Source organism: Bos grunniens, chromosome 11, assembly GCF_055505025.1.
Source record: "Bos grunniens cultivar Pamir isolate PY7600 chromosome 11, Bosgru_T2T1.0, whole genome shotgun sequence".
In the NCBI taxonomy this organism is placed as follows: Eukaryota; Metazoa; Chordata; class Mammalia; order Artiodactyla; family Bovidae; genus Bos; species Bos grunniens.
Genome location: NC_141175.1, coordinates 5,008,316 through 5,034,733, shown reverse-complemented (window position 1 = coordinate 5,034,733; position 26,418 = coordinate 5,008,316). Strand labels below are relative to the sequence as shown.

The 26,418-nt window shown below is 45.0% G+C and overlaps 1 protein-coding gene across 1 annotated transcript; it reads left to right on the top strand.

Annotated features, from left to right (window-relative positions):
* The first annotated feature begins 394 nt into the window (after positions 1 to 394).
* Positions 395 to 25,700, top strand: GTF3C4 (general transcription factor IIIC subunit 4). Its single transcript, XM_086324384.1, has 5 exons — positions 395 to 998; positions 7,097 to 8,908; positions 11,894 to 12,024; positions 16,861 to 16,949; positions 18,348 to 25,700. Exons 1-5 carry the CDS (start codon positions 654 to 656, stop codon positions 18,410 to 18,412), a joined length of 2,442 nt encoding a protein of 813 aa, XP_086180510.1. The 5' UTR covers positions 395 to 653; the 3' UTR covers positions 18,413 to 25,700.
* Positions 25,701 to 26,418: the final 718 nt, after the last annotated feature.

The following is a 26,418-nucleotide window of genomic DNA, read 5'->3' as shown; positions in this document are numbered from 1 at the left end:
GGACCCCGCTGTAGCTGTCCCGCCGAGTCCTGCGTGCCAGCGCGCGCTTTCTGGGGTCCCCCGCCCCCCTCACGAAGGGGCCCGCGCCACTAGCTGCCGGATCAGCGGCGCCCCCGGCCACAGGGCAGTCCCTCGTGGCGCGGCCTGTGCCGGGGGTGGGGGGGATGCCAAGTCACACCGAACCCCAGAGTTATTGCCCTTGACGTTCTTTTGAAATTCCTCTCAGGAAAGAGAGGCGTGTCCCATCGAACCAACGCCTCCTCCTTTGACTCTCCTCAGCACTTTAGTTGTTAGGCGCCGGGGGTGGGGGAGGGGGGGGGACTCCCTGCCCCTCGCCCACCCGCGATCCGGTCCCACCACAAGGTGAGATTATTTTTAAATTTTTAAATTTTTTTTTTTGCAGGCAGTGCCTTGGCCACCCGGCAGGGGCTGGGTTGCCTAGCAACGGCGGGGTCCTTCGTGGTTCGGCGGCGCTCCGGGCCTGAGGGGGGGAAACCACCGCTGAGGAAAGCTGGGGGCCCGGCGGCCTCGGTGCGGGAGGCGGCAACTGGACAGCGACGCGGGGCGGGGCGGGGCGGAGCGGGGCGGGGAGGGGGAGGAGGAGGGGGAGGTTGGCGCGCGCCCCGGGGCCCGGCCTCTGCCTCCGAGGAGAGATGAATACGGCCCTGACCCGGGTGGGGCCCGCGGCCGAGCGGCCCGCGCCGCCCGAGGAGGTGGAGGGCTCTGAGACCGGCGGGAAGGAGCCGGCGGCGGACGCGGCCCCGGGGCCCAGCACGGCGTTCCGCCTGCTGGTGACTCGGCGGGAGCCGGCGGTGAGGCTGCAGTACGCGGTGAGCGGCCTGGAGCCGCTGGCGTGGTCCGAGGACCACCGCGTGTCGGTGTCCACGGCCCGCAGCATCGCCGTGCTGGAACTCATCTGCGACGTGCACAACCCGGGCCAGGACCTGGTTATCCACCGCACGTCGGTGCCCGCGCCTCTCCACAGCTGCTTCCTCAAAGTAAGTCATGCCCGCCGCCCCGGGCTCTGGGGGTCTCCTGCCCGCCTCCCTTCCCTCCCGCGGCCGCGTCCCCGCGGGTCCCCGGGGGAATCCCCGGGCCCACGCCTCGGCCGGGGATTCCCGCCTCCTCGCACCCTGAGTCTTTAGGGTCGCCGCCGTAGCTTAAGGGGTCGGGGGGACGCCGTGTATGCCCAGTTTCCCGGATCGCCCACCCACTCCCGAGACACAGGTACATTTCGGAAGGTCCCTCTCCGGAGCCAAGTTCTCCCTGCGGCCCGGCGTCTGGCTGGCTGCTGGCGCAGATTTCTTCCCTTGGTGCTTTCTTAGGCTCCACCCCCGTGTTGACCCAACCCCAGACCTGCCTCTGCCACCCGCTCCTATTGTCTGGGGCCTGCTCCCCGAGGCTCCTGGCTGGCTTTGTTTACTGTGATGTGCCCTCCTCTTCCGCCTCCTTGGCTTTGGAAGACAGAAATTTTTTTTTTTTTTTTGCTTTGTCTTTAACTGTTTCAGTGACTTTGTTATATGAGTGGTCCTTCTCATCTTGGGCAGATGGATAGATACTGGATGTCAGGAGTTAGTACTCCAGTTTTTCTTCAATAACGAAAAGGCTTTGGGATGTAGAATGAAAAATAAAGCTTCTGGAAATAAATGCAACTCTTAAGATCTTCGTATAGATTGAATGCTTCGTGTAGATTTAGTGCTTTTGGCTTCAGATTAACTAAGTTTGCCTTCAGAACTTTAAAACTGCTAAAGTTTTATTGTTGGAGCATCACCATTTTCAAAATGTTTTAAAGTAGGAAGTCGTGTTGTTCATTTAATGGTTTAAAAATATTAAAACTTTATTACTATTTGCTTTATAGGTCTGTATGCATATGTGTGATTATCAAAATGTACATTCATTCTTTCAACACACCTTTGAATACCACTATGGAAATCTCATGGACTGAGGAGCCTGGGGCGCTACACAGTCCATGGGGTTGCCAAAGGGTGGGCTAGGACTTGGTAGAACTTAGTGACTGAAACAACAGCAACAATGTATCAGCTAGAGATCAATCTAGGCTCCAGAAGTAAAACATTGTACAAAAACAAAATCCCTGTCCTCTTGGAGCTTACATTCATTCTTTTGACAGGTCAAAAACAACAATGTAATAATAGGTAGTGATAAGTTGTAATATGTATCTATATACAGAGAAAGTGTTTCTGTGAATATGAAGTTTAAAAAAAAAAAAACTACTCTGCCAAGCCATTTAAAATATAGATCAGTGACTGAATGGGGTGCAGAGAACCCACACCACTTTTAGCATACTTAATCCAAGTTTGAAAGTGACAGCTCGATGTTGAATTAGATCATTGATAAGTTTGTATGACTAAATTTTCAAAGATCTTGGACAGGGTGTGACAAATTGATTCAAGTATAAACCAGTCACCTGGAATTTGGTGATGGACAGGGAAGCCTGGTGTGCAACTGTCCATGGGGTCGCAAAGAGTCAGACATGCCTGAGCAACTCAACTGATAAACCAGTCATGTGAATAGATGTTGGTGATCCTATGAAACTGAGAAACACTCAAGGAGGGAGGCAGAACAGAGGGGTTTTAAAAGGTGAGACACCTTTCACCTCTGCTGAAAAGGAACTTACTGATGCTAACTATATGCACATCAGCTAGAGAAAATTTTAAGTGTGTGTCTCAGTGTGGTAGACTTAATGCTTCAGCAGAGAGAATTTAAAGAAGTAAAGGAATGCTGAACCGAGATGCTTTTATTAGGAAAGGTTATTTGGTGGTGAATCTGCAGCAGACCTAAAAAAAAAAAGTAGGGTTTGGGTTGTAAAAAGAAGGGAGAAAGGGGTGATCCAAGTGCCAGGAATAAGGTGCCCATCTTGTGCACAGACACTTAAGTGATGAGCACAGCTTCTGGTTGCTTGCGTAAATGATTTTGGGTTCACAGCTGAGGTCAAGTAGCTTTCCTAGAGAGTCGGAGACAGTAAAGTGAGGTCAGTTTGGGAACTTGGAAGGTCAGTCTGAGATGGTTGACTTCAGTTTAGGAAGCCCTGAGGTGCTGTTACAGCGTCATAGATGAAGACTGACCTGGTGTGGTGCAGGAATGTGACTCCCACTGGACTAGAGGCAAGTAGGTGATGGTTGGAGTCAGCATAAAACAGGGGTTAAGAGAGTACACTTTGGGGACTTCCGTGGTGGTCCAGTGGCTAAGATTCCAAGCTCTGAATGCAGGGGGCCGGAGGTTTAATTCCTGGTCAGGGAACTAGATCCCACATGCCGTGACTAAGACCCAATGCACCCAAATAAATAAATAAACAAAAATATTTTTAAAAAAAGAGAGACTACACTTTGGCACAAGATAGCAAGCCAGGTCTATCTGTAAAAGGATAATAAAGCCTACCTCGTTTAGCATCTTTAGAAGATTAAGTTAAAATATATTATTATATGTGTATATTTATATATATGCTTATATGTCCATATGTCCATATGTGATTACTTAGCACAGTTCCTGGCACACTGTAAATGCTCAGGTTAAAAAATAGTCATGCAAGTATGAAGGAAGGTCTCTGGGTTAATGCTTTGGCTATGGATACAAAGTTATCTCTTATCACTGTATTCTGATAAAAATTTGATTCTTGTCATTGGTCCTACAACTGGAAAATGAGTAATAGGAAATCCTTATATATCCCTCTAGTAATCGATTGCTTTCCTGAAATTATTCAGTGGTGTCTTCCTCTTCTGCTTTAGTGTGCACCTCACAGAAAGCACCGGTCAGTTGGCAGTCTCATTCGCAGGCCCTGCCTGGGGAATGAAGGCCGAGATGTCCCTGCAGTTCTGAGAGAGGCCTCTGTGGGGTAAAGCTGGAGTAATGGTGGGAGTGTAAGGAAGTCTTTGTCTGTGCTTTGGTGGCACTGCCCACTCACAGGCCCTGTGGACTGAAATCTCTTTGGTGCTGGCCAGTTTGCTCCAACAAGGAAGATGGACTCCTGCAACCTAGATCGCAGTTTCAGTGTGTAGAACTGCTAGACGGCTAGATGCTAAACCTCTTTGAAGCTTTTGCTCTGATCGTTATTTAGATTATGAGTTTTTTCAGGAAAATACACAGTTATAATAATAGTTCACATATTATCTGCTCTTTGCAAGTTACTGCCCTGGGCACTGATATAAAAGTGAATGGTATAAATCTGAGAACCAGTGAAGTAGTGACTTAAGAACAAGTTTACAATTTCTCTTCCCATTGGACTGCTGATTTAGTGAATCATCTAGTTGCAAACAGTTCCAAAATCTAATAATACGTGCATGACTACTTTTGTTTGTTTCAGCTGTTAGGAGCTTTAGTAATATCAACGCCATCTACTCCATTAAGTTAAATAACTGTTTCCTGTCTTTGGAATTATATTCCTGCCCTCAAGAAGCTTACTGTCTACGAGCTTCAAGTGAGTTTTTGTTAGGTGCTTACAAAGTATGTGCTGATTAGTTGTCATAGTGGCCAACTAGAAGCAGGATAGCATATAGTGAAAAGATTGACTGGGGCTCAGCCTCTGAGAGCTGGACTCTTAACTAACATGCTCCTGGGGCATCTGAGTACTTGTTTTGATTCGTTAACTAGTTTTGTGATGTGAAGAGTTGAGGGGAGGTGCACTAGGTTAATTCAGATTACCTAACATGGAAATTATTGCACAAAACCCTAAGGATTTTCCTTACTGGCTGACATCCAAGCTGCTCTCCATCCTGTCAAGGATTCTTGCTGCTGTGGGTTAGGACCAAGCTTGAGCTTCCTTTATTTCATTCTGTACTGCTGTTTGGAGTTATGCATTCTCTTAAGTTTATTTTCAGTTCTATAGTAGTTTCTATTGTAGTAAATTATCCTAGTCTGAGAATTATTGCTTAGTTTGTAGTATTATGGGATTTGGTGAATAATTTTATATCCACCCTCCATTTGGCAGACAACTTAATACCTACCTAACCTGCATTTTACTTTTATTAGGTCTCGTTAACATTTACTGAATTCTCAGAGACTACTACTACTTGTCATCGTAGATAACATTTATTGAGTATTTATTAATATATGCTTTACATGCATTGACTTAATTAACCTTCCTAACTCTATGAGAATGTGTCATTGCACTCTTTATAGATGAGGAAATTAAAGCCAGAAGGTTTAAACAATTTGCTCAGGGTCACAGAGCTAGTATGTGACAGAGCCAGGATTTGAATCCCGGCAATCTGCAGATTTTCAATCAAATTTTATCTACCCCATACAAAGCTGTGGGCTTTGATTAGCGTCGTTTTATTAACAGACTAGCCAGTGACACCTCTATTTAATTGGAATTTCTGGTCTGTATTTCTCCAGTATATCCATAGGTGTATCCAAGAGACTACCCTGCAATTAAGATACACTGCCTAAGAGCCCATTTCCAGAGTGTTACTTAGGATGAAGAAAGATGACTGCCCCTGCACCGCCCCACCCCCCCACCAACACCATAAGGTTCTGTTGTTAAAAAAAAGTTTAGATAACTCTGTAGCTCTATGGTAGCTACAGAGCTACTCTATAGTAGCTCCCGGCGATAACTCTTGAAGGGGGAATAATGTGTAATAAACAGCACTTTCAAAACAGTTTTAGTTACAAAACTCTTTTTCAAGGGGCAATTTAGTAGAGTGATGTTCTGTTTAACACAGTTTAGAAAAAGTTAGTCTTCTAATTCATTTGTTGGGATTTGTATCTATGTCTCTGTGGACAGTCACATCCAACTCTTTGTGACCCCATGGACTAGCCTGCCAGGCTCCTCTGTCAGTGGGATTTTCCCAGCAAGAATACTGGAGTGGGTTGCCATTTCCTTCTCTAGAGGATCTTTATCTACCTTTCACTTTATAAGCTTATTTGTTAATATGATCTAGCAGTTAACTATTCATTGCAGTATGGTTTTCTGACACATTTCCAGTTGTCCGAGCTGTATTGAGGAATGTTATAGTTCTGAATTCATCTTCTATGTTCTGGAGTGTTATTCTTCTGGGCTTGGGGGCTTAAACTCATTTAAAGTGAGTTTTTTTGTGTGTGTTTTTGTTATATCCATGTATATTTTGGCTAGAATTCTTTATTGATCATGTTTAATGTACCCTTTCCAGTTTGAAGATAAGCATCTATGGAAAAGAAGAAAAGACAGTGGATCAAGTCCTTCTTCCTACTTCTGACATAACAGAAATCATTTCTAATTGACCTCTGCTCTCTTTGGCTTTAGTCTTCTGGCTATCTTCTTACAATTCTGGATCACCTTCTTTTGGTCATTTCTGTCTCCTCTATTTTTAATGTTCCTTTAAAGTGTTTCTAAAGAGCTTACCATTGTACACCTAGACATTAAATAAATAGAACTGCTCGTGTATGTTGCAAACTTGGAGGAGAGAGCGATAAGTGAAAGCTAGAATGTTCTCAGAAAGTCTCATAGAGCTTGACCCGGTAGGATAGATGGGTTCAGATAGGAGGAAAGATTATTCTACACAAGGGGGATCCAGGGAAGGCAGGGTGGACATTATTCTGTAGAAACTGGAAAGAGCTATTGGAGCTGGTTCTCAGAGTAATCTGTCAGTGAAATTTCAGATGGAAGACTTATATTGCAAAGATATTGTTAAAAATCCAAACATCTAATTGTATCAAAGATATATATATATATTTATATATAGATATAGATACATAACTTTTCATGAGTTTTAAACTCCTTTATTGTTTGTGACTAGTTTAGCAGAATGCTTAGTTGACTCTTTAGAATCAACTACACTTCTGTCATTGCTACTGCGTTTGTTAATTCTGAGAAGAAGGTGGGAACCAGGCTGTGAGTAACCACAGCACTTTCTCTGACCCTTAAAAATACTGCCATTTCCTATAAACAAACTAAAATTTTTAAAATTGCCATTTCGTGAGTAAATGCTTGTTTAGTTTTAGGCATGAAATTGATCTTTTAAATCTATGTCGCGTCAAAATTAATAGAATTGATGTCAAATTACTGTACGTATTTATGTGGATCAATTAATCCACCCTATGCAATGTAAATCTGTTCCTCTTAGAGTGAAATATTTATCTGATAGTTTTTATATCTTATTTTCAGGTTGGCTCAAAAAGGGAAGTTGCCGAGTGTAAACAGAGATTTGCCACCTCTGAAGACCCCACAGTCAGTCAGACTTTCATGTTGGACAGGGTGTTCAACCCTGAGGGGAAGGCTCTGCCACCACTGAGAGGGTTCAAGTACACTAGCTGGTCCCCTGTGGGCTGTGACGCTAATGGCAGGTGCCTGCTGGCCGCACTGACCATGGACAATCGCCTGACCATCCAGGCTAACCTCAACAGACTGCAGTGGGTCCAGCTGGTGGACCTGACGGAGATTTACGGAGAGCGTCTCTATGAGACCAGCTACAGGTTCTCCAGAAACGAGGCCCCGGAGGGCAGTCTCAGGGATTTCGCCGAGTTTCAGAGGCGACACAGCATGCAGGCGCCGGTGCGCATGGAGTGGTCGGGCATCTGCACCACCCAGCAGGTCAAGCACAACAACGAGTGCCGCGACGTGGGCAGCGTGCTCCTGGCGGTCCTCTTTGAGAACGGGAACATCGCCGTGTGGCAGTTCCAGCTCCCCTTTGCAGGGAAGGAGTCCATCTCTTCATGCAACACCATCGAGTCAGGAATCAGCTCTCCTAGCGTTTTGTTCTGGTGGGAATATGAGCACAACAATCGGAAAATGAGCGGCCTTATAGTGGGGAGTGCTTTTGGGCCTGTGAAAATCCTGCCTGTCAACCTTAAAGCAGTCAAAGGCTATTTCACCTTGAGGCAGCCTGTCGTCTTGTGGAAAGAAATGGACCAGCTGCCAGTCCACAGCATCAAGTGCGTGCCGCTGTATCACCCTTACCAGAAGTGCAGCTGCAGCTTAGTGGTGGCCGCACGAGGGTCCTATGTGTTTTGGTGTCTTCTCCTGATCTCCAAAGCAGGTCTGAATGTTCACAACTCTCACGTCACAGGCCTGCACTCCCTGCCCATCGTCTCCATGACTGCCGACAAGCAGAATGGAACGGTGTATACTTGCTCCAGTGACGGCAAGGTGAGGCAGCTGATCCCCATTTTCACAGATGTGGCGTTGAAGTTTGAGCACCAGTTGATTAAACTCTCTGATGTGTTTGGCTCCGTGAGGACACACGGGATAGCCGTGAGCCCCTGCGGCGCATACCTGGCCGTCATCACCACTGAGGGCATGGTCAACGGCCTCCATCCCGTTAACAAAAACTACCAGGTTCAGTTCGTTACTCTCAAAACCTTTGAAGAGGCAGCTGCTCAGCTTCTGGAGTCTTCTGTCCAGAATCTCTTTAAGCAGGTAGATTTAATAGACCTAGTACGCTGGAAGATTTTAAAGGATAAGCATATCCCTCAATTTTTACATGAAGCTTTGGAAAAAAAGATCGAAAGCAGTGGGGCCACCTATTACTGGCGTTTCAAACTCTTCCTCCTGAGAATTTTATATCAGTCGATGCAGAAAACCCCTTCAGAAGCCTTGTGCAAACCCACCCACGAGGACTCAAAAATCTTGCTAGTTGACTCACCTGGGATGGGCAATGCTGAGGATGAACAGCAGGAGGAAGGCACCTCTTCCAAACAGATTAGTAAGCAAAGCAAAGACGGCGATCCAGAGGACCCCACAGAGGACTCACTCCCTCAGTCTGCGGATACTGGAGGCCGAGAGCCAATGGAAGAGAAACTCCTTGAAATCCAGGGAAAAATTGAAGCAGTGGAAATGCACTTGACGAGGGAGCACATGAAGCGAGTCCTGGGCGAAGTGTATCTACACACCTGGATCACAGAAAACACTAGCATCCCCACCAGGGGACTCTGTAACTTCCTGATGTCTGATGAGGAGTATGATGACAGAACCGCACGGGTAGGTGTTTGTCAGCAAAAACACTGAAAACCGAAAAATCTGCTTGCTTCACGAGAAAGAAATGACTTAAACTGAATTCGTAAAACTCAACCTCTGCTTTGACATTTTTAGGTAATTGATGAGCATGAGGTGCAGGAAAATAAATAGGAAGCAGATTAATGCAGAGGACATATTCATGTCCCACTAAGAATTATGTCAGTTCTTACTCTTACTGGTGCCTCGATTGATGTCCATGGTTTGGGCGATTTCGGGCTGTGGATGAGCTCCAGGAGCAGACTTGGGCAGACACTGCAGGGCTGTGATTGGGCAGACACTACAGGGGAAGGATGGCAGGCCCGCCCTCCCCTTCCTGTCTGCAGAAAGATGGGAGGGGGAGGCCTGTGGCAGGGATTCTTTGCATTTGATAGGACTTCAGGAGGTTTTCTCATTTAGCCTACAAGGGCATAGGAAGTAAAACGATTATCCATTGGGTGTTTGTTCCCCTCCCCCACCTGCAAAAACTGAGTATAATCTTTATTTCGGTGGTAGAACAACCTTACAGTGTTATCTAAAATGTATTTCACAGAATTAAAGTTCTCTGACAGAACAATAGGGTTCCAAGCTTGGGGAAATACGCCATACTCCTCTTAGAGGTTTCCAGTGTACATCATCCTTCTAAGGGTTCTGAGAATTCCTATAGGAAAGAGGCCTTTAATTTTGTGCAGTTTAGTGTCATGTAGACTTTTTAACCAGGAATCCTGAGCTAACAGCTTCTAAAATCCTGAAAAACTGTTTTAAGGAACATACTGTATACTAAAATATTCAAGAAGACAAGACTATCGTCCTTTTTACTCTGAAGTTTGATGTTTATTCTCACTGCCTGAAGTCTTATCTAAAATCTAAAATGTTAATTGAAGGTAATAAATTCAGGTATCTTCATGCGTAATGTTAAACCATTCACAAGTCACTTGTTGCATTTTCTTGTTGGAAAGTTGTGTGTGTGTATCCATATACTCCTAAAATTATTTCTTAAGGATGTTTGCGACAATCTGATGTTGACTGGGAAAAAAAAGCATAACCTAAAAGTTACGTTTTATTCAGCAGGCAAAACTGAGGACTTAAGCCTGGGACGCAGCGTCTAAGATAACTCAGAGAGACTGCACCAGAAGGGCAAGGGTGTGGAGCTAGGATATATAAGCGTTTTTACAACGAAGACCGTAGTCAGTCTTTGTTGCAAATAAGGAAACCAAGACATATCAGGTTAAGGAATTTAGGGCTTCTCTCTGTATGGGAAGATAACAGGGTCTGGGCTCACTGCAGTCATTACTTTGATGTGTACCTCAGCTGTCTGGGGCCACATATCCTGTGATTCTCAGCCTGGGTCTCCTTAGGATGCCCCACTGGGGGCACTGCAGCAGCTGACAGCTAGATGGGGGCCATCCTGCCTCCATCCTGAGCTCCCTCAGGGCTCACCCTCGGGCAGTAGTAACGTGCGGCTCCTGGCTGCAGCACCTTTTCTTTACTGATGTACAGCAGCAGCGTGTTCATTCACACTCAGGAGCAGTTAAGATGCACTCTTCATGTATCTGACTTTTCATCTTCAAAAGTCAACTTTTGAAGATCGTTTCATTGTGATCTCAATGGTGTGAAGGAGTTTTCTGGTTACCGCTGGTTCATAGGACCAAGTAAGGATACTATACGTGTAAAATATTAACAAAAACTTATTAGTAAATCTATAATGACAGTTGGTTTGCAGTGGTTTAGAATAATTATTGCACATGCTGTGTGAGCATGGAAAGCTACATTTAGCACAGTTAACTTGGTTCCAACACGGCCAGTTTAAAGAAAGGAAGATTATACCTCGGCCCAGCTACAGCAACTGAGTTTCGATTGAAAACAATACATGTCTTGTTTGAAAATCCTTCTGTGTACCTAAAATGAATCTTTTCAAACCTGGTACAGTAGTTGTCCTTGCTATAAGGGACCATAAATTAGAATTCTCAAGACCTTTAAAAAAGGCCAAAAGTTAATGGACTTTAAATTTGCAAGTTATATGCACAGTAGGTAAGACACCCTTCTGAAAAAAAAAAAAAAAAAAAAGACACCCTTCTGAGCTATTAAGATCCCTTCAGAACATCAGTGAGCTAATTTTAGTGAATGGCAAACTAGTAAGTTCTTCTTACACAAGAGCTCAAGTGTAAATGGATTATAACTTTGAAGGACATATCTGCTAATAAGACAAGGTGGTTCTTGAGGATTGACATATTCCATGCCTCCCAAAAACGTAGCTTGTGAAGGTTTTTTCCAACAAGATAATGAAGTAGATTTAGTCTTTTTCAGACTTTCATTGACCTGGTGCAATCCTAATAAAGCAGAGAAAGAAGCAAAACTGGAGTAGGGCCAAGGCCTCAAGCTGCCCTGTCTACCTCCTACAGCGGGCCCCCCATACCTTTGCTGTGGGGCTGGTGGGTCTCCTATCGCGGGCTCACTAGATTGGTTGTGGGTCTTTGGGCCATCAGAAGGAGAAGGTATTATTTTTTAATCTTGATCATCTTTTTACTTCATAAGCTTTTCTGAAAGAATAGACATTTGTTTCGTCCTAGAGTTAGTATTTCACATGATACTTTGCCTGTACAGATTATGCTTTTCTTTCTTAAAAGTCAAACATTTTAAGTATAGCTGAATACTTTGTCTTCTGACAGAACTCTGAAGTCCTTTCAGAAGCAAGTAAAGGCAAATAATAAGATTTGTGTTTCAGAACATTTCTCCTTTAGTGAGTAAAGTTCACCGTTGTCACGGGGTGCCTGATTGAATTTATTTTATTTTACTCAACCAGTTGACACAAGTTGAAGGTCCAGCTTCTTTCCTTTCTACCCAGTGTGGCAGGCCCACATGGGGACGCAGCGCTCCTCTCTGGTGGAAGACGCCGCGGAGTTGTCCTTTTCTCCTTGGTGTTCGGAAGCCCTGCGCTCACGTGAAATGCCACTGACCCCTTTGTTTTACTAGGTGCTGATTGGACACATCTCAAAGAAGATGAACAAGCAGACCTTCCCTGAGCACTGCAGTTTGTGTAAGGAGATCTTGCCGTTTACAGATCGCAAGCAGGCCGTCTGCTCCAATGGCCACATCTGGCTCCGGTAAGCTGCTTTTGCGTGTTTCCAGCCTGTGCCCCACAGACCACTGTCAAGTGTTCATCCAAAGGGTATGGTGCCCATGCCATCAAGCTGGAGAAAAGCTGCTGCCGTAACACCTGCTGTGGTTTTTTTTCCATCTGTTTGACTGAAACCCTTTAGGAGTAGTTTTCTTTGTAACTGCTTGTTTGTAACTGTAATAGGAGTTTCTCTGTTTATTTTGGTAATACTGTATTTGACTTCCCTAGTAGCTCAGATGGTAAAGCAGCCACCTGCAATGCAGGAGACCCAGGTTCAGTCCCTGGGTCGGGAAGATGCCCTGGAAAAGGAAATGGCAACCCACTCCAGTATCCTTGCCTGGAAAATTCCACAGACAGAGGAGCCTGGCAGGCTATAGTCCATGGGGTCACAAAGAGTCGAACATGACTGAGTGACTAACACACAATACTATTTTACTTTGAAGTTAGTACTGAATTTTAAAAAATCATTATGATGAAAGCAAAGGCCATTAAAGTTAATAGAATATAAAGTACTCCTGTACTGTGTTTGGTTTAACAAAGGGTAGAAGTCTTCCCCTTCTCTCTCCTCAGTGTCACTCTGAGAGGACCACTCTGTGGCCCTGTGGGCTGTTTGACACTGTTGATCCCTCCCTTTTCCTCCTCCATAGAGCACCGTTTTATCACCTGGCTTCCTGGACACAGTATCTCCTTGATGTCCATCTTTGGACATGTTTTTCTTCTATCAGCACTCTCCCCACGGTATGTGTGTGCTAAGTCATTTCCGACTCTTTGCGATTCCATGGGCTATGGCCCACCAGACCCCTCTGTCCATGGGATTCTCCAAGCAAGAACACTGGAGTGGGTTGCCATTCCCTTCTCCAGGGGTTCTTCCCAACCCAGGGATGGAACCAAGTCTCCTGCAGCTCCTGCATTGGCAAGTGGATTCTTACCACTGAGCCACCTGGGAAGCCCACAGCATTCTCCCTGGGCTGCCACATGTATCTGTACACTGGTGACTTAACATCACTTTAGTCTGAATCTCTTCCCTCAGTCCAGGCTTCATATCTAAGCACCTGCTCAGTTGCTCTGTTTGGAAGTTTTACAGGCATTTCAAATTTGAATCCAGCTTTTCCCACTACCTTCACCTCTACATCCCTGATCCAAGAAACATCATCTCTTGCCCAGGTTATTACAATTATCTCCCAACCCATCTTCTATGTCTTTCCTCATGCACGCGACATCCCTCCCAGCCCGGACATCTGCGCTGGCCATCCTCTCTGCTCGGACCACTCTTCCAGCAGGGCTTCTTCCCAACCAGGCTGCCTAACATCATGACACCCGAGGACATCCCTCTCCCCTCCTGGTAGCCTTCATCCCTCTTCCTGGCTCTGTTTTCCTCCTTAGCAGTTATCACTACTTAATATATTTTTTTACTTTGGATTTTTCTCCTCCCTCTAGAGTACAAAGCTTCATGAAGACAGGGAATTTTGTTGTTTTGTTCCTGGCTATTTCGGGAACAATGTCTGATATATGGTAGGCACTCACTAAATTGTTTAAATTTATTTTCAATAGAAACAGGATTTTGCTACATATACTTAATAACTTCCCTATTCTCTTACCAAAATGTTGTGGTTATTTTCTATATCAGTGCATAGATCCCATTCTTTTTTTTTTTTTTTAAGTTTTGAATTTTAATTTATATAAATATTATTTCAGATTAAGTTTTACAGACATATCACCAAATCTGGAAGTATTTAGTTTTATTAATGGTTTTTAATTTAAAATTTCTCAGATATAAATATTTTGAAATGAATGCTGAAAGTTGTTCAGCTATACAATTTGACCACATGCTTACTCATTTAAAAGCATTTTTTCCCATTATTACTTGACTATCCTTTTCTTTTCTCCCATCAAAATCAGTATGTGACAAGTTTAACTTAAATCCATCTCTATTCCTCCTATCCATAACATTCATTAACACAAATACCAGTACTACTAATAATACCACCTGCTCATTAGTGGATTACAGTCAATATGAGTATTCACCTGGTGCTTATAAATTGTACTGGTTGGTTTAATTATTACAATAATTATGTTATAAACCTCCTAGCATTCTTGAGAATAGTCAGTATACTTCTCACAGTCAGAGAATGTTCAGTGAATTTGGAAGATTTCCTGTTTCATTTACCAAGGATCCTTCTTGAGGTTTTTTATAGGCTCCTAACTTCTTAAAATTTGAGAAGATACCCACAAGGGTCCCAGAATAGGCAATGGGGTTTAGGGCAATAAACAAAGCCTCTTCTCATGTATCAGTTCAGTTCAGTTCAGTCGCTCAGTCGTGTCTGACTCTTTGTGACCCCATGAATCGCAGCACGCCATCCGACTCTTTGTGACCCCATAAATCGCAGCACGCCAGACCTCCCTGTCCATCACCAACTCCCGGAGTTCACTCAGACTCACGTCCATCGAGTCAGTGATGCCATCCAGCCATCTCATCCTCTGTCGTCCCCTTCTCCTCCTGCCCCCAATCCCTCCCAGCATCAGAGTCTTTTCCAATGAGTCAACTCTTCACGTGAGGTGGCCAAAGTACTGGAGTTTCAGCTTTAGCATCATTCCTTCTAAAGAAATCCCAGGGCTTATCTCCTTCAGAATGGACTGGTGGATCTCCTTGCAGTCCAAGGGACTCTCAAGAGTCTTCTCCAACACCACAGTTCAAAAGCATCAATTCTTCAGTGCTCAGCTTTCTTCACAGTCCAACTCTCACATCCATACATGACCACTGGAAAAACTGTGGCCTTGACTAGACGGACCTTTGTTGGCAAAGTAATGCCTCTGCTTTTCAATATGCTATGTAGGTTGGTCATAACTTTCCTTCCAAGGAGTAAGCGTCTTTTAATTTAATGGCTGCAGTTACCATCTGCAGTGATTTTGGAGCCCCCCAAAATAAAGTCTGACACTGTTTCCACTGTTTCCCCATCTATTTCCCATGAAGTGATGGGACCAGATGCCATGATCTTCGTTTTCTGAATGCTGAGTTTTAAGCCAACTTTTTCACTCTCTTCTTTCACCTTCATCAAGAGGCTTTTTAGTTCCTCTTCACTTTCTGCAATAAGGGTGGTGTCATCTATGGTCAACTAATTTACGACAAAGGAGGCAAGACTATGCGATGGGGGAAAGACAGTCTCTTCAATAAATGGTGTGAAAACTGGACAGCTTAACCGGAGGTCTTCTGGAATCTGAGAGTGGGCCGCGTGAGCTTTCTGCTGAGTTCGTTTTTCGCTGTCTCGGTTTCCAGCATGATGGGCCTTCCCCTGAGTTGGGTTTCTTCGCCTTCCGTTTCTAGCGCGGGAGCCTCGCTGAGTTGGGCTCCTGCTGTGTTTGGCCTCTTCTGCGCAGAGGTTGTTTCAGCCAGGTTAAACCCGTGTCACAGCACCACAGATGTCACACGAGTGTACGTTCCCCTGTTCTTTGTCTCGTCACAACAAAGATTTGGAGCAACGGACATTAAAGCCCTCGGTGCGTCACAGCTCTCGGGTCTTGGACAAACCGTGCTATAGCTCTTAGGCAAATCAGTGTTACAGCTCTATTTTATTTAGAAGATAGCAGGAGAGGGAGAGAGAGAGAGAGAGAGAGGGAGAGAGAGAAGAGCGCATGCACGAAGGAGAGAGAGTCTCCATAGATCCCATTCTTAACAGCCATAGAGTTTCCCGTTGTATGGATATTCCATTATTTCCTCTCTTGTTGACTGATATTGGGATTTTTTTCCAGTCTTTATTGTGTACCTATACTTTTTTCTAATTTAACTGTTCAGACTTATGTTTCAGGGGAGACTAGGAATAGTAGTGGTCTTGTAACAACAGCAACCAGCACCTCTTGGTGCTGCCAGTGTACCAGGCACAACGCTCAGCAGCACGCACATCTCAAGCCACGTGTCGGACACAGATGAGGAAACTGGTGCCTGAGGATGTTCAGTACTTTGTCCACAGTCATGCAGGTGGTTAGTGGCAGAGCTGAGAACCTGGCCTTCTGGCTCCAGAGTTTTCACGTGTAACCTCTGTCCATTGTTGTCTCTTGAATGGCTTCTTCCACAAAGAATGGGTGAGAATGGGTGCTTGCTCTCATTCAGGTATAGTCTTTCTTCCTGTGCACCCAGGTCTTTACTCAAGGTAAACCGACTAGGAACTCCTTCCCCCACCTCCCTTCTTTGTGTGCTTTACTCCTTATTGCTCTTCCTAAATCCTGTTAGCTTTCAGAAAACCTTCCCTGCAGAGCCCAGCAGCTCTCTCTGACCTCCCATCGCTCCCACCTGCCCTTACTTGCCAGGTCCTGGCCGATGCTCAGTGAAAGGTCATTGGGTGGAATTGAATCTCTGAGCATTTGTTTATGTCCCTTATTTTTTTGTACCACTAATTGTGTCTTCTATATCTTTCAAGGTTTCACCACTGTGCCATTAATCTTAAACATTGTGCTTATACGTAATCTTAAAAATCACTAACAATAATTTCTGATATATAGTTACTTTGTTTAACGTATGAAAAATTCACAGTATAGTTGGGTATAAACAGACTGCATTCTTTCCCAGGGCTGCAGTGACTGTCTGGATTAGAAGCCTTGTATCTCTTGGCTTAGCCTGACATGGGCACTTCCCCTTTACTAAGCGTGTGGTGGGTCTGGCCAGCTCTCCTGTGCAGGGGGATACATGGTTGCCATGAATTTGTCAACCATTTTTGCCCTTCACTTAGTTAACTCATTTTAGAATACTTGTCCGTGGTGAGTTAACCTTCCAACACTGTACTGCTTTCCACTGTTGGTAGCACTGATGATACAATCTGTCTGCTTTCAGGTGCTTTTTAACCTACCAGTCCTGCCAGAGTTTGATATACAGAAGGTGTTTGCTCCATGACAGCATCGCTCGCCATCCAATTCCAGAAGGTGGGTGCTCCCCTGGCTGCGGCAGGGTGAGGTTGAGCACACTGCACGTGCTGGTGCCTCAGGGGCACCCCTCTCCCCTCCTGGGTCTCTGGCCGTCGGGGACAGGGAGCAAGCTCATTCTGCTCTGTACAGTGCTGTTATGAACCCACACCTGATGAACACGGTCACTGGAATCACCAACATGCGAAGAGCATCACACTGTGTGAGTAAGGAGGGCTGTAGTTTGCTGTGCTGTCACTGCAAATCATTCATTCAAACAACGCCAAAGACTTTGTTTTAGATGGCATATGTAGATTCTATTTGAATGAAAACTCTGCAGCTGGTAACAGATAAAGACAGCCTTGCCGAAACAGGACATGCACCTGGAGGCGCCCTTCTAGTGGCCACGGTGGGGCTGTTTTTCTGGTTCATCGATACTCTCTTTCCTGATAGCCCTAGTGACAGAGTGCACATTCCTGAATCAATTGTTGGAATAAGATCATAGACACGAACCTGGGATTGATGATTTAAATAGTCACATGAATGTCAGTTTATAACCTGAGTTTCATTAATATCACACTAACCGAATGAGCTTACTAGACAGCACGCATATGGCGGTGTACGCTTTGGGGGTAACGTGTGGTCTCAAATGTTTTACACAGAATGTTCTGTGTAAAACCACACAGCCTTCTTGATTTTTGCTCTAAACTGGCTGAAGCTCTCTAATTCTGAGAAGTGGACGTGTTGGCATGTTCTGTTCTGTTTTGACTCTTTATTGTGGAAAATGCAATCCTAAAAGTAGAGAAAAAGAGGATGAGAAACTCTTATATACCTGTCATTCAACTTCAAAAATCGCCAGCTCATAATCTTTCATTTCGTCTGTAGTCCTCCTCCTCTCCTCTGGCTGCATTATTTTGAAACAAATTTGGGGGACTTTTAAACACTTGTTGCAATTGAGAATTGGTTTATAGTTTAGACAGGAAATCAGGGAAGATGGGAACAAACTCAAAAACAAGCACACCTGCCAGTTGACTTTGCACTGAGCCACATGCAGCTCCTGGGGAGAACGGGAATCTCTGAGCTCTGGACAGTACTCACCAGTAGGCAGAGCATTTGACAGGCCAGGGAGTTCTGTAAAAGGAGAAGAGCGCGTCGACACACAGTGTTTTCAGAGTAGGTTTTAACATTAACCATGTGTGAGAAACACTCATTCGTTATCCTTATTTTCCTCTTTCATCACACATTTAACTTTGGGAACCACAGATCTAGCCCAGCCTCGTCTAGAATGTTACAGTGAGGACCTCTGTGCAGTGGGGCCAGAATACCCACACCTGCATACCGTGGTCGGCCCAGGGCATGTCCCATCTGACTGCTTTCCCTGAAGTGTGCACTCAACTATCGCTTGTCTCCCTTTGGCAGACCCTGACTGGATCAAGAGGTTACTGCAGAGCCCCTGCCCTTTCTGCGACTCTCCTGTTTTCTGAGTGTCCACGGTGGGAAGACAGAGTGTCGTCTAGCCCGAAGAGCTGGGACGCGCTGGCGCAGGCCTGGCCTCCACAAGAGGAAAGGTGCCCTTGTGACGGTCGGTAAGCCTGGGAACTCCCTGCTGAAGTGTGTGCTCCGTCTCCAGGGACTACAGGATATCTGTAAAGGGACTGTGTGCAGAGATCTTAAGTCATTTTGAGATGAACATTAGCCCCCACTCCTTATCACTTATTTTTCAAGTGTTGAAGTATCTTGACTGAAACAGTTTGAACACAATGAATGCCCTGTTGTTTCTCAACAGAGTGACCTCTTCTAGGGAGTGTGGGTAAGGGCCTCGCTGGGCCGAATTAGGCTTTAACCCTGGCCCAGATCTGGAACTGTCTCGTGGCTCCAGGACGCTTAGTTACCAGGTACATGGCACATGGTGTCTAGCAGATACTCAAATGTCTAAAACAATATGTGGGCCTCATATTTTGTTCTCAACAAATAGCTTCAGATCTACGTCCCGCCAGCTTTTTTCGTGTGTATTGAAACCATTTTCTTAAAACTATATATTTTTAAGAGGTTAAAGCCAAGACTAAAGTTAGTTTTAATGTGTTGGAAGATCAGGTGACTTTCGTAATTGTGACTTGTTTTTAACGATCTCTCCCATGTCGTCAGTTCTGCCCCAACCCCTCCATGTATATGAGGGTGTCATAGTATTCCTGTTTACCTGTGTCACACCTCTCTTCAGACTGAACTGTGATGACCAGGTGAGATGTTTGTACATAGAGGAAAAAGAATATTTTCTCCTTTATTTTCTCCTAGTACTAAAACCCTTACTATTTTTCATGTTGACATGTCCAAATGTCTCATTTCTATCCCAAGTCTGTCTAGAGACTTCTAGAGAGAGCTGGACAGCTCAGAATGTGGACCCTTGAGCCTTGGTGCTATGGTGTATGTGGCTGGGTCAACCAGAGCCTGGGAATGCCTTCTCTCTGCAAAGATCCTTGATATTTATAACACAGGTATTTTTCTGTGGGCTGTTAAGAGATGTTAGACGTTAATTGGTCTTAAAACCTAAAATCAAAAATAGACATTCTAGAACTACAGTGTTCTTGGATTTTTAAATAAGTATCTGAGGGATTGGTGCTAATTATTAACAGGACTGTAATGCCCGCACCTTGAAAAGGTGCATATTTCTGAGAAGTTGAATAGGAAATAGAATATGTGAAATTTAACTCATACTATTTTTCATTTTTGTATCCTTAGTGGAAGACTTTTGCCCTCGCCGAGTAGTTGTTTTTGTTCAGTCTCTCAGTCATGTCTGACTCTTTGCGACCCCGCACACTGCAGCCTGCCAGGCTTCTCTGTCCTCCACTGTCTCCCAGAGGTGACTCGCTGAGAAATACTTGTTCTTTGGAGAGTGTGTAACGCAAGCACTGCTCCCTCCTATAGTGTCTCCCTCCTAGTATCTTCCCCCTCTGTCCATACATATTGGAGACGAGCCTTTATGAGGCGCTTCCAAACAGTCTGCTTGGAAATGTCTTTCGTTTCCCATTCAAATTTTTGTCTCCTGTGTTTAATTCTGTATTTCTGTTGCTTTTTCATTCTGCTGGTGTCTTCTACTTGTCTTTCTCATTTTGGTGGCAATTTCAAGTGGAGTATTTGTCCAGACTTCAGGGTCTACCATGTTCAATAGATTATCAAGAGAAAGAGAGCTAGGCAGCATTAAGATCATGAAGAAAGAAAGTGAAAGTGAAGTCGCTCAGTCGTGTCGGACTCTCTGCGAATCCATGGACTGTAGCTACCAGGCTCCTCTGTCCATGGGATTTTCCAGGCAAGAGTACTGGAGTGGGTTGCCATTGCCTTCTCCAGGGGATCTTCCCAACCCAGGGGTCAAACCTGGGTCTCCTGCATTGCAAGCAGACGCTTTACCATCTGAGCCACCAGGGAAGTCTCATGAAGATCATGAAGAGCACAGCCCAGAAAGTTGTAGCCTTTATAGCAAACATGACAGTAAAAACTGAGATCCTATCGAGGCACTGCTGTGGTTTGTACAGTCGGAGTGTGCTTGTGTGCATGTGTGCTCAGTCACTTCAGTCGTGTCCAACTCTGTGTGACCCCAGGGAAGCCCCATAGCAGGCTTGCTGCTACTGCTTCTAAGTCGCTTCAGTCATGTCCGACTCTGTGGGACCCCGTGGACTGCAGCCTACCAACCTTCTCCATCCATGGGGTTCTTCAGGCAAGAGTACTGCAGTGGGGTACCATTGCCTTCTCCGCCATAGCATGCTTGCTGCTACTGCTGCTAAGTCGCTTCAATTGTGTCCGACTCTGTGCCACCCCATAGATGGCAGCCCACTAGGCCCCTCCATCCCTGGGATTCTCCAGGCAAGAATACTGGAGTGGGTTGCCATTTCCTTCTCCAATGCATGAAAGGGAAAAGTGAAAGGGAAGTCGCTCAGTCATGTCTGACTCTTCGCGACCCCATGGACTGCAGCCCACCAGGCTCCTCCATCCATGGGATTTTCCAGGCAAGAGGACTGGAGTGGGGTGCCATTGCCTTCTCCATAGCGTGCTTAGTTTCACTTATTTTTTTGGTCCTTGGACTGCAAGATCAAACCAGTCAATCTTAAAGGAAATCAATTCTGAATATTCATTAGAAGGACTGATGCTGAAGCTCCAATACTTTGGCCACTTGATGTGAAGAGCTGATTCATTGGAAAAGACCTTGATGCTGGGAAAGACTGAAGGCAGGAGGAGACGGGGACAAGAGGACAAGGTGGCTGGCATCCCCGACTCAGTGGACATGAGTGTGAGCAGCTCTGGGAGACGGTGAAGGACAGGGAGGCCTGGCATGCCGCAGTCCACGGGGTCCCAAAGGGTCGGACATGACTGAGGGACTGAGCAACAGCAACAAATCAGAGTTAGTACTTGCTTTGTTATTATTGCAGAACTTTGTGGTGCTGCCATTTAAAACATACGTTAAGTTTTTATTGAAATCTATTGTGCATTTGGGGGGAAATTTTGACTCTTAGGAGTGAACTTAAAAAGGGTTGCCTGAGTTATTCTGTATATCTGTAGGGGTAAACTTGGCAACAGTTTTACTGGAAAGGGGCTTCTCTGTACAGGGGCTCTGCCCAATGGCATTCTTAAGACTTTGAAGTCCAGCTAACACCTGCCTCAGCCTAAACTTCTGCACACTGAGTCAGGAGTCCTCCCCTGTTTCCTCACCCCTCCCCTCTTCCATGGAGGTTAATCCATTGACCTATGAGGATGAGAGGCGACTGTGAGTTAATGGCAGCGTCACAGACACAGTACCCTTCTGAATGTCCTAAACGTCAGCTCACATGGCGACAGTGCTGAGCAGTGAAGCCCTGGAAGAGTGGGCAGGACACCGGGAGTCTTCAGACTGGCCGCCTCTCCTGGTTTACATGTACCGTACGCTCTCTTCCATCCTGAAATGTCCCTGGCCTGGGTGGTGTATTTCAAGTTAGTTTCAGCTGTCACTGCTCTGTAGGCTCTATAGCTCTATAGGCATGGATGCAGGGGCAGTGATGCCGCTGCTCTGTGTGACGGTGCAGGAGCAAAGGTCCTCCACGACTGGACCTTTGAAGCCAAGGCAGCACTGCATCTTGGGAACCTGATCCACACCTGTGTCACATCTTCCCTGCTTAAGGTTAATTTGTTCCCATTATCCTAGATAAGAAATTGGTAGCTTGTTAGGCTTGATATTCATTCTGAAATCCTCCTGTGTCCACGACCCAGACTTCAAGCCATCTCTGCCTGTTATCATATCTGCCAAAACTACCAATTATTTTTCAACGTCAGAAGTTATTAGAAGCACTGGTGAAGCTCGTGGTGGAGTGTGACATTTTTCTGCTTCTTCGTCTAGGAAGTTTTTGAGAATGTTAATGTTGGGCGTCGGGACTAGAGCTGTTAGCAGCCATCACCAGTTAATTAGGTTAAAAGAATGTCAAGGGGTAATAATTAAATATTAAAATATGTTCTGTTGTAATTGTGATGGTGTGAGCTAAGAAACAGAAGAAATCAAGGCTCATGGGTCTTGTCAGGAAGAATACGGAGCTGCATTTATGGAGTCCCCGCTCCCTGGGCAGCGCTGAACCGTGTTACGCGAGTTGCCATAGCTCCCAGAGTGAAACGAGGAGTTGCTGTCAGTGTCCGACTTCCACAGGCCCGCCCGTCCGTCTATCCCCGCTGCTCCTGACCCCTCTCTGCCTCGCTCCTCCTCCTAGGAGAGGCCCTCTCTATTTCCCTCCCTTTCCTTCTCTCAGCCTTAGGACACCCTCTGAGCTATCAGTCTGATAGAAAATTAGGTTTGTGATAAAATTTCTAAAAACTACATTCCTAGAAGGCTTCCCTTCCTATAAGGAACTATTAAACAGTAGTTTTTCTTGCTGAAGGTAATATAATAGTGTTAGCTGTTAAGAGCTCAATAAACTGTATCTGATTTTTTCCTCAAAGTCTCCCTGTTGGAGTGCCCAGCACCTCCAAACTGGATTTCAGGCAGAATGGACTGCATTTCTGCTCCCTGCCACACCCGCTCTGCTTCCCACACCAGTAAGTCCTGACAAGCAAAAATTCAGGTTATATTCCAGGTCAGCAGGCCTCAAATTTTTAAATGAAAGTAGGTTTTGCCCCCCCCCCCTTTTTTTTTCATTTTAGAGATTGGACAGCACAGAGAGCAAATAGCCAGATAGATAATGCATTTCTTTATGCTACCTTGCCATGGGCTGTGGAGCGTGAACACCTCCGTGCACTCTCCCACTGCTCCCGTGTGGGTGGAGCTCGGCAGGGCTGGTCACCACACAGTGGCTTGAGCATCTAGCCTCCCCCTCGACACTGTTGGACTGTTAGAATGCCTCTAACGGAGCTCAAGTGAAGCACTTGCACTTCGGCTCTTAGTAGAAGCATCACCTGGCAGTTGAAAGCAGAGTTTTGGGCCATGTCTCAAGTCTTATAGGTATTGAGCTTTGCACTGCTCTTTCTTGACCCTAAAAGCAGTTTTTGGAGCTAAGATCTTCATGTCTGTTGTTCAAACTGATGTTAGAGTGTGTGCAATTTGACTGTCGTATTGAATTAGGGCTTCCCTGGTGGTTCAGTCAGTAAAGAATCTGCCTGCAATGCAGGAGACTTGGGTTCGATCCCCGGGTTGGGAAGATGCCCGGTTGGGAGGAGGGCATGGCAACCCACTCCAGTATTCTTGCCTGGAGAATCCGCATGGACAGAGGAGCCTGGCAGGCTGCAGTCCATGGGGTCGCAGAGTTGGACATGACTGAGCAACTAAGCACGGCGCATATTGAATTAAGTCACATTTGCAGAGTTGCTTCTAATGACCACTCACAACAGCATCACAGTCCTGGTATAGAGCTGGGTTTTTCAGAAGATGAAGACTAGTTTCCGAGGCACGACACACATCAGCGTCAGGACTGGCTGGCTGGCCTGAGTCTGGTAAGCAGGGTGCAGCCTCCCATTGGCATGTGTGGTGTTTTATGATGGCTGTTTCTGAAAGCCTGCTGTGGAATCAGTAAGTTTTAACAGGGAAGTGACTGTTTATAAATATACATGTCCTATAAAGAAGTTTAGTCCTTTTGGTATATGCATATTTAACATCCACCCCGCCACCCCCCACAGCCTCTTTGATTAGGTGATTCAACTTTTCTTGTCTTGCTTTTTTTAGGTTGTAACTATACTCTGGGGAGAGACTTAGTATAGGGTCTGATCCTAGGCAGTGAGCTTACTTAGCACAGTGTTAGTGGCTGCCCTGCATGGTGTTCATCCCTTCATTCCAGGCTTGGGAGGGGCTGCAAAGCAGGGAGTGATGGCACTTTCATCCTGATACGAGAAAGTGAAGGTGCGGGCTCTCTAGTGGAAATACTGTTAATGAGTTGGCTGGAATTGAATTTCAAAACTCTAAATCTTGTAAATTTTTCTAAGGTAAAAACTTGACTACGTCACTATCATGAGATCCTGTTAGTTTCATAAAAGGGTCCCATGAAGTGGTTTCATTGGATGGTGTAAGAGGTGGTGGCTTTGAAGCATTTTGTATTTTATCAGTTTGACATTTGGCTAATGGATTGGTGAGGTCAAGGGTGTTTTGTTTTTGGTACTAATGCAAAAGTAAATGCAAAAATGAATTATGACTTTTTAAAGACTTTAACACAGATTTGTTTGAAAGGAAAGTGAGTATCAAACTTGGGAATACAGAAATAAGACTATAGGAAAATAAGCCCGTGTTGTGTATAGTGGCATATATTCTATGTTTATCCTATGCCTGTGCTATCTTTGTGCTTGGCTTCAAACTACGTGTTTGTTTACATGCAATATTTTTTGAAATAAAAAGAACAGGCATCCAAAAACTTGGGTTATAGAAAGGGGACTTTTTAAAATTCTTACCATCTGATTAGGTGGTATGTTTTAGACTTTTAGTATGTAAGTAAAACAGCCTTGAGACTAAATAGCACATTTTGCTTGGAATACCCCATCCAGAGGAATCCACTGCTTCTCTGCACTGTACATATGTACATAGTGTCCACGATTAGATTGTAAGCTCCTCGAGGGCAGGAACTGTCGTCTTGTCTTGGGAGTTCCTGCAGTGCCGAGTGTGAAGTGCCTTGCACAGCGTAGGTGCTGGTGACACAGAGAAGGAGTGAGTAGCTTCCTGCCACCTTTATGACGAAGCTTGGTTTACTTTCTCCGCTGTGTTGAGAACTGCAAAGTACTAATGATGGGAAGAGGGCAAAATTCTTTCTTGGATTTCAGCTGGGTCTCCTGAGCTGAAGCAGACCATGCTGTCTCCTTGGCACTAGTTATCTTCTTGCCCTGAAGACATACTAGTGTCCTGAGCTTTTATATGATAAAAGGGCGGCAGTCTCTGGGCAAAGTTTGAAGTGGGAAAGATTATAGAGAAAATGAAGTGGAAATTTTGGAGGGTGTTCATCAAATGCAGTCCTGTGGGGCAATCTTACTTTAGTTATTACTAAAGGAAAGGATAGCAATTCTCTTTCTTTACCAGTTAGCTGGTTGGCCAATTTTCCAGTTAACAAAAGATTGTTGGGTTTTTTTTTAAACTTTTTCCCATTTTGCATTCCCCCCTCAATTGCTCTTTATGATTCTAGTACTTAGAGTCTATTAAAGTTGCTGTGAATATCCAGTGCTGTACATAATGGCAGTTTTGTAAATGTGAAATAACCTCAATTATGTTGTGTTTTGTATGCAGAGCCACTAGTATTGTTATCTTGGCCACTTTTTTTATTCAAAATAAATAAAATAATCAAGTTATTTGTATATTGTGTGCATATTTTGTCGGGTTCACCAGTTTGTAGCAAGGGTTAGAAACCTTCTGCCCCACCCAGCACCAGCAAAGGCACTTCGAGAAGAGAAGGGGGAGAGCTGTGCCTCAGAGAAATGGCTGTCAGCAAGGGCCCCAGAATCAATGCAGAATGCCTTCAATGGTTTATTCTAGAGAAAGTTGAGGAATGTAAGGGGAAATCAGACAGCTTCAGTAGGCTGTTAGACCACAAATACTTAATGTCAGTTGACGAGTATCTGGTGAGTGTTTAAGTGAAGTGCTCATTACCAGGATTTCATCAACAATAAGCATGTGATTCAGACAAATCCTCCTGGTGAGAACAACCAGAAACACCAAACAGGAGAAAGAAAATGAATACATGCCTCAATGTGTGGTAATAAAACTTCTGAAAGATCAAAGAGAAAAAAAAAACTTTAAGCAAAAAAAAAAAAACACAAATATTTTCTCAAAAGAAAACAAGTTAACCTTAAAAAGAAAAAATTAGTAAGATTTAAAGATGACTTCTCATGGAAATGGTAAAGATGAGAAGGCAGTGAACAGGGGCCTTTGGGGGCTGAGAGAGTAACTTGCAACCTCGTATTCAGAGCGTGGCAGAAAAGTCAGACATGTTCAGACAAACAAGAATGGAAAATGAAAGCACCAGAGGAAATTCTAGAGTGGTGTCAGGTGGAAGGCAGTTAAAGAGCACTAGGA